This window comes from Physeter macrocephalus, chromosome 19, assembly GCF_002837175.3.
Source record: "Physeter macrocephalus isolate SW-GA chromosome 19, ASM283717v5, whole genome shotgun sequence".
NCBI lineage: Eukaryota > Metazoa > Chordata > Mammalia > Artiodactyla > Physeteridae > Physeter > Physeter macrocephalus.
Window position 1 is genome coordinate 500,455 of NC_041232.1, and position 9,206 is coordinate 509,660.

The window sequence follows — 9,206 nt, forward strand, 5'->3', positions numbered from 1 at the left end:
TGTTTTTATTCTGTTACTTTTACTCTAAGCACTTTAATTTTCAGCCTTTTGTTTTAATACAAACATTTAAGACAGTGTATTTTTTTGCAGTAATCTTTTTGCTGCTTTATGCAAGTTCTGATAAGTAGAATTTTACCTATCGTTCACTTTTAAGTTTCCATTATGATTTCTTCTTAACCCATGAATCAATTAGAAATCTTTAAATCTCCAAATTTATAGGAATTTTTATCTTTTTATTAATAATCTATAATTTAATTGCATTACAGTCAAAGAACATGGTCTGTAAGACAGTAATTCTTAAACTGTTTTAAGAGTTACTTTTACAGCCTAGTCAATTACAAATATTCCATGTAAGTCCTAGAAGAATGTGAATTCTCTAATTGTTGGAGAATAGGTTCTATATATAACGTTTTATATATTTTTCTTATTAAATAAAACTTAACTGTGTGGTCCAAATCTTCTACTTCTTTACTAATATTTTGCCTTAAGAAGTCTGTGAACGGGCTTCCCTGGTGGCGCAGTGGTTAAGAATCCGCCTGCCAATGTAGGGGACTCAGGTTCGAGCCCTGGTCTAGGAAGATCCCACATGCCGCGGAGAAACTAAGCCCATGCGCCCCAACTACTGAACCTGCGCTCTAGAGCCCATGAGCCACAACTACTGAGCCCACGCACCACAACTACTGAAGACCGCGCGCCTAGAGCCTGTGCTCCACAACAAGAGAAGCCACCGCACTGAGAAGCCTGCACACTGCAACGAAGAGTAGCCCCCGCTCGCCGCATCTAGAGAAAGCCCATGCGCAGCAACGAAGACACAACACAGCCAAAACTAAAAATAAATTAAATAAATAAATGAAAAAAAAGGTCTGTGAATATACAATTGTAAATTTCTTTCTGTAATTCTATTCATTTTTGCCTTATATACCTTGACACTATTTTATTAGGTGAATACAAATGTCACAGCTGATACTGCCATGTGCATTCAGAGTAGCTATGCCATTTGCTGAGATCTTTTTTTAGGAGGTGGGGAGCACAGAAAGCCTGGATGTCTTCCTTACTTCCTCCCCACCTAGGAATTTATTTTAAAAGTGTGTTTATTGAGAATCTTCTTGTTTTCCGGCAGTAAGAAACTACGGACTATCTAACCTGCCACACTACTGGAATCAGAAGTCCACGTGTTACTTTAAACACTGATGGATGAACCTTGAGGGCATTATGCTATGTGAAATAAGCCAATCACAAAAGAAACACTGTATGATTCCATTTCTATGAGGCACCTGAAGTGATCAGACTCTGAGAAAGAGGAAGTAGAATGGTGACTGCCAGGGGCTGAGGGAGGGGGTAGGGTTTCAGTGTCACAAGATGACAAGAGCTGTCATACAACAATTGTGCATACAGCCAACAACACCGTGATGGACACCTAAAAACTGTTAAAAGGGTAAATTTACGGTATGTGTTTTTACCACAAAGAAACAAAAGAAAACAAAAAACTACTCTTTCACCTCCTTTTAGATCAAATAGTAAACTGGGATTTCTATGTGCAAAGCAAATATAGTAAGGAGTATTTCAAAATCTGGCAGCTGTCTCTAACAGTACAAATACAATTTTCAAAGTGATGACTACAACCCTTCTTTTCACAACCAACCACCTTCTGGCCAATCTCTTCTACAATGACCTCATGGTTAAGTGAGACAAATAAGGCATCTTTTCAGTCATGGCAATTATACAAAGACTGCAGACTTCTTAAAATTCTTTCTATTTCAAAATACCCCTCTTTGGGACCTGCCTGGCAATTATACAAAGACTGTAGACTTCTTAAAATTCTTTCTATTTCAAAATACCCCTCTTTGGGACCTGCCTGGCTATCCAGAGGGTAAGACTCCGAGCTCCCAATGCAGGGGGCCCGGGTTCAATCCCTGGTCAGGGAACTAGATCCTGCACGCATGCCACAGCTAAGAAGCCCACGCACCACAACGAAGATCCCGTGAGCTGCAACTAAGACCCGGCACAGCCAAAATAAATAAATAAATAAATATTAGAGGGGAAAAAAACACCCCACAAAATACCCCTCTTTGAATATGTACCTCATATTCATACCTCCAAATGTAGTTTCAAGCTGGGCATATAAGAATCACGTAAGGAGCTTGTTTAAAAATACACTTCCAGACTTGATGAATCAAAATCTAGAAAGATCTGTGATTCTGAATTAAAAACAAACAAACAAACAAAAAACAATTCCTGGGCTTCCCTGGTAATTCCTTTTGATTGCTTGCAAACATGTCACTGTCTGCTTTGCACTCAGTATTATCTATGTTTATTTCCTGTATGGATGTTTAGAAATTCTTTATATGAAAAATAATTGCTGGTTTAAAACAGACTATTTTAATAAAGTAAAAAAAAAAAAAATTATCTTAAAAGCTGCCCCTAACTCCTTAAGCAGAGCTGAGTGCCTCTTCTCAGCTCCACCAGCACTGTGCCATCTCCTGACAAACAAAGCACAGCAGGCACGTACACATACACACAACCCGCCCCCCACTGCACGTATGTTGTTGGCAGGCAGGGCGTGTGGACTCACGGTCTGCTCAGGCACAGCACAATGGCGGACATGCAGCTGGTTTTCAATACACGTTTTCTGAACAAAGCCAACTGTATGGGACTCTGTATGGAAATGATGTAACGACTCTCAATCAAGAAAGGTATACCAGCATCACCTCAGGAACTTTGAAAAAGTACCTATTCCCAGGTCCACCTGGATTTAGTGGGAGTCACCAGCTCCATGACCTCCTCTCCTGTGTGAGGATAACACCCCTGGGAAGTGGTTGTTTAGATGGTATTTGGGGAAAGAGGACTTTGAGTGAAGTCGGTCAAAGAGAGAGGAAGCCTATTCCAAACGGGAATGACATTCGAAAACTGTTAAAAACAGGGCACGTTGGTGCCAAGTGAGTCACCAAAACAAACAATTTGTAGGAAAATGGCTACAAAAGGCCTTGTATGGTAACGCTAAAGCACTTTAACTTTTCATAAAACTGAGGAGCACTACTGAAGACAGGAGTGGAGGACAGACTTGCATCACACAGATTACTCTGGATACCGTGTGGGGGTCGGACTGAGGTGGGAACAGAACGGAGACTAGTTAAGAGGCTGCTGTAATAACCCAGGCCTGAACCAAGCCAGTATGAACAGAGAACAGATTTGAAATATACTGTGGAAATGGAATTATAATTACTTAGTCACCAACAAGACGTGGGAGCTGAATGAAGGAAGAGAGGTCTGAGTTTCTAGTTGCAGCAAGTGTGCGGCTAGTGGTAGCCCTTATGAACATGGGGATAAAGCAGAAAGAACAGATTAGGGCTGGGACTGAGGGACTGTGGGGAAGGAATTCCGAGCCTGAGGTGGCTACAGCACATCAAGACAGCGAAGTGCGTAAGTGGGTCTGTAGCCGAGAATAGAGACGTAGGCTGCAGATGAGATCTGGGGTCAGAAGCAGAGAGATGGCAACTGAACTCACAGAAAATGAGGCCATTCACACAAGTAGAAGAGGGGGAGACAGAGGCAGAGACAGAGCCCTGAAGACAAAGACAAGTGAGGAGGAGAAGTTCTGAAAAGGCGTGATCAGCCAGAAAAGTAACAGCAAAATCAAGAAAAATATGGACTTAGGGAAGGAAGGCATGGTTGACAATGTCGAAAGTCACAGAGGGATAAGAAAAGACACCGATTGAAAGTTCCTCATTGCATTAGAAAACTAGAAAGCGCACAATACTTTAGAATAAAAGTTTCAGTGGGGAGGCTGGGGTAGGACCATGGCTGAAGAATGCGTGGGTGATGAGAGTGGAGAGACAGACAGGGTAGTGCACGCTTCTAAGATTCTGTGTGTGTGTGTGTGTGTGTGTGTGCGCGCGTGTGCACATGCCTGTGTCTGTGTAGGTGACAAAGCGATAGCTGGAGTGTGATATGGGTGTTGAGGTCGGAAGAGATTGGAGCACATCTGAATAATAAGGGAAGAGAGCTATTAGAAAGAGGTTGAAGCTAAGAAGAAGAGGGGTGATGGTGGAGCATGAGGCCCATGAGGAGGCAGCCGGCATCAAACACAAATGCAGCACACCAGCAGCCCTAAAGAGGATGCCTACGCTCACCCACTGAAACCAAACATGGGAATCCTGAGCAGTAAGGCAGCCTAATTCATTATCTGAAGGTGGGATCTATCAGAACAGAAATAAAATCACTTGATGAACACATTTTTAAAGCCCTGGTGTTACAACTGTTCACAAAACCGTGTGTGTGTGTGTGTGTGTGTGTGTGTGTGCGCGTGTGCGCGCGCGCACGCACATGCACATGCACAGCAGAATCTAAGTCCAACCACAGGGAACTGTTACATAAAGATTGACCTGCCCAAAGCCACTGTGGAAGCCACTAAAAGACTGTGTTCAGGACAGGAAACGAAGAGGATGCCTACGCTCACCCACTGAAACCAAACATGGGAATCCTGAGCAGTAAGGCAGCCTAATTCATTATCTGAAGGTGGGATCTATCAGAACAGAAATAAAATCACTTGATGAACACATTTTTAAAGCCCTGGTGTTACAACTGTTCACAAAACCGTGTGTGTGTGTGTGTGTGTGTGTGCGCGTGTGCGCGCGCGCACGCACATGCACATGCACAGCAGAATCTAAGTCCAACCACAGGGAACTGTTACATAAAGATTGACCTGCCCAAAGCCACTGTGGAAGCCACTAAAAGACTGTGTTCAGGACAGGAAACGTCTACAACATGTGGCCACACGGGAGAAAAGCTGCAGGCCAGTGCGTGCAGGATTCCAGCTGAATTTAAAAGAATGTACATACACATTTACACAGACAAATACCGAAAGAATATAAACCCAATAGTATTTGCTTGTTTTTAAATGATGAGAGTTTTTCCTTTACACATTTCTATGTTTTAAAACTTTTCAAGTAGTAGTAAATACACACTACTTTTGTAATTCGGGGGAAAAAACAAATTACACCAATAAATATTTTAAGAAATACTTATAAAAGCTATGGAATAATATGAAAAGAAGTAGAAATATATGACTATACATACACACATATATGATTACAATTATTCTGAAGAGAGAAAAATCATGTGTAAGAAAAAAGATTGGTAAGAAATACATCAATTAATGGTGGCTGTGTTGGAGGAGGAAATAATTATGGGCAATTTTCCTTCATTCTACTATTTTATGCCTTGAAAATTTTCTTTAAAGAACATATACTACGTTAGTTAGTATGAAAAAAAAAATCACCATACTTACCAACCCCGACCCCAATCTTTTCCACCATGTCCCGCCTCCTACGACACACACACCCACACCCCCCACAAGTACTTACATGGGCTTACATCTCTGTATCTGTTTCGATTTCTGTTTTCTGGTAACTTGGCCACTCTATGAGGATAGTCATGGGACTCACTGCGAATTTCCTTAAAATAACAAAAACATATTTTAATATTTCTCTTAAATTTTATATAGCAAAACAGATACTTTCCAAGCCAGTATAAAATAACTTTCACTGAGCACTTAGGATAGGTCAAGTACTATGCAAAGCACATCATCGACGTGATCTCATTCAATTCTCACAACACCAGTGGGAAAGATTATATTCCCCATTTTGTATGTCAGGGGTGACAGGCTTTCAGGGGTTAAATGATCTACCAAAGGTCCCAGAGCTAGTAAGCGTGAGACCCCAGGACTGAACCAAGGTCCTTCAAGCAGAAGGCTCTGCTCTCATACACGTTCATTGCCTTGCCATGTTCAACACCTACAGCAATGTTAACAGTTTATGTGACAACTGATGCAAAGGAGGAATCTAAAGTTACCACATCATACTCAAATTTTCCAACTAAACTCTCTGAATATTATCTACCTATATTTCAGAGCTTCTATCTTAAAATTTTAATCTATTTCTTTATCTTCATGCCACATAACTGTTACTTTATTCTGAACCCAGGTATTCTCAAATTTTATTTCTAGAGCTACAAATGCTCATTTTAGGACCCTTATGGTTCTTGGTATTCCACTACAGAAGAAATTCTGTGCCAGTAAGCCTGCACTAGGCACTCAGCTACTTGGTGTATCCATCATGACCAGCTTTTTCTCCCAAATGGAACATTATTCTAAGAATTCAGGTAAAACCAGAAACATACCAAAAAAACCCCCCAAAGACTATGCATTAACAGCAAAAATTAATTTGGGCTTTTGCTCACACTACCATGTCTGGAGAAACAGTATTTTAAAAGTTAGGCACCAAGACTTCCCTGGTGGCACAGTGGTTAAGAATCCGTCTGCCAACGCAGGGTACACAGGTTCAAGCCCTGGTCCAGGAAGATCCCACATGCCGCGGAGCAATGAAACCTGTGTGTCACAACTACTGAGCCTGCGCTCTAGAGCTTGTGAGCCACAACTACTGAGCCCACATGCTACAACTACTGAAGCCTGCGTGCCTAGAGCCCGTGCTCCGCAACAAGAAAAGCCACCGCAATGAGAAGCCCGCTCACCGCAATGAAGAGTAGCCCCCCTTCACTGCAACTAGAGAAAGCCCACGCACAGCAACGAAGAGCCAACTCAGCCAAAAATAAATAAATAAATAAATAAATCCATTTAAAAAAAAGTTAGGCACCAGGTAATTTTATAAATTAAGCATAAATAAGTTATTCAGGTAATTTTCCTACCATCCTGCCTGGCACCACCCAACAGCCCTAGGACAGGTAACTTTCTAGCTCATACTTTTACCCAATGGGTCTTCCAATACCCAAGAGTAGGGAACAGAGACCACCTCTCGGTGCAAGAAATCACAGCCTCTTTGTGCAAACAGCATGGGGGTTCAACATATGTTGGTTCAGTCCTTTTGGAAAATGTAATCTGCCACACACAGAGGAACAGAAACACACACATACACATGTTACAACTGTTGCTACTGACTTTTTGATGCTACTCTCACACCCAGAAATCTTGCTAAGCTCTCTAACATTTGGTAGCTGGTTCTGAATCACTCAATACCAGCAAACAGTGATAATTCTGTCTCCCTTATACTTCATATTTCTCATTCACACCTCATTTCTTTTTATCTAATTGCATTGGCTAGGACCTCTTATTCAATGTCAAATAGAAATATTTTTTCCTTGATTTTGAAAGAACTGCTTCTAAGGTTTAACCACTAAGTGTAATATTTGCTTTAGGTTTCTGATGGATACCCCTTTCAGGTTAAGAAGGTTCCCCTCAGTAATTTCTAGTTTACTATATGTTTCTTTCATCATGAATGGGTGTTAAATTTTACTCAATGTTAACCCTGCATTCATGGATATGATCTTAACTTTTCTCCTTTAATCTAGTAACGTACTGAATTACAATAATAGATTTTCATTTAGATATGCATTTAAGGTTCCTCCATGTCTTTTCACGGCTTGATAGCTCATTTCTTTTTAGTGCTGAATGATATTCTATTGTTTGGGTGTACCACCATTATTTTAAGATGTATGCATCTACATTTTTAAGTTGAATTGACCTCTAATTTTCTTGTCCCATACAATTTATTCAGTTTTAGTATCACAGCTCTACTAGCCTCATACAATAATTTGGACAGAAATATTACCTTTTAGCTTCAAATACTTTTCCATGAAAGCATATCATGACAAATTACTGTGACTGGATGAAAAAAGAAATAAAGCTTCATTTCCACTGATTAACTATAAAAGTTTTTAAGTGTCAAATAATAAGTTTTATATGTAAAGTTAAACACATTCAGGTCTTGGCTTATATCTGTATAATCTCAAACACTTCAGAGTTGAAACACTACAGAGTACAATTAATTTTATATTCCAAGTTAATAATTGATATAAAAAAACCCATTAATTTAAAACAATACTAAAACATGCATGTTGAGAGGTCTTCTGCATCAAATGCAGAGAAAATAATTGACAAGAATAAGAAATTCTAAGAACATCAGGCAGGTGAGGAGAGTGAAGAAGTGCTCCAATACTTTGCTGCAGAGCGTACACTGCTGTAATGTTTCTGTGAGAACAATTTGATAAGGTTGTAAGTTTGAGCCACCAATTTTGCCTCCAGGAATTTATATCGCATACAGCCATATACCTGTGTGTACCAGGATGTTCACCGTACGTAACAGTGGAAAACTGGCAGCAACCTCAGTGCCCTGCGGGAGTAAAGTAGAGATGAGGGGAAGCGGGGGGACAGGAGGGAACCAGGAAAGGGACACAAGTGCTGCAAACACTTGTGTGGGATGGTCTCAAGGACACACTGTGAAAAAGGTATGAAAGATGTTGAGTAGCTCTCACCTCCATCCACTCAAACATAACTGTGCCTGAGAACACAATGAATAATTCTAGAAGGAGTCAAAATACTAGTAACTTGTGGGGCAGAAGACTGGGGGACCGAACATCTAGGGGAAGGTAGAGATTTATATAACTAAAATTTTTCTTTAATTATAAAATACTTCAAACAAAAAAATATAGATAATAGGACACCCCATGTTCCCACCAGCGAGATTAAACATCTGATACCACTTTTGCCATATTTGTTTCTAATCTCTTCTCTTAGAAAAGGTATAAAGTACATCAGACACAGCTTTTCTCTACCCTGCTCCTCTCTCCTTTCCAAAGTAACCTTCCGTCATTCTAACTGCTTTTTATTGGAAACCTTTTGTGCCATTTAAATTTTAAAGCATATATTCACATATCTTTAGTTTATATACTACTTAAAAATAAACTAGCTAAAATAGTAATAAATACTAGTGTAATATCAGTCTTAATGCTAATAAGTAGTTCTTTTGGTTTTTTTTTTTTGCAGTACGCGGGCCTCTCACTGTTGTGGCCTCTCCCGTTGCGGAGCACAGGCTCCGGACTCGCAGGCTCAGTGGCCATGGCTCACGGGCCCAGCCGCTCTGCGGCATGTGGGATCTTCCCGGACCGGGGCACGAACCCGTGTCCCCTGCATCGGCAGGCGGACTCTCAACCACTGCACCACCAGGGAAGCCCACTAATAAGTAGTTTTAAAACTACATCAAAAAGTTGTTGCAACACACAGATTGTGAGAAAACAGTTGCAAATCATATATCTGATAAGGGATTAACATCCAGAATATATATATATATATATATATATATATATTTTTTTTTTTTTTTCCCGTACGCGGGCCTCTCACTGTTGTGGCCTCTCCC

The 9,206-nt window shown here is 40.5% G+C and overlaps 1 protein-coding gene across 4 annotated transcripts in view; it reads right to left on the minus strand.

Moving 5' to 3' along the window:
• Positions 1 to 9,206, minus strand: part of PTPN2 (protein tyrosine phosphatase non-receptor type 2) — a 94,205-nt gene that overhangs the window by 50,880 nt on the left and 34,119 nt on the right. For all 4 annotated transcript variants that reach the window (XR_008615898.1, XM_024120527.2, XM_024120528.3 and 1 more), the window contains exon 2: positions 5,364 to 5,454. Coding sequence is in view for 3 of the 4 variants with exons in the window: in XM_024120527.2 (XP_023976295.1) it covers positions 5,364 to 5,454 (91 nt within the window). In the remaining variant the exon portion in view is untranslated. The remainder of the gene's footprint in view (positions 1 to 5,363; positions 5,455 to 9,206) is intronic.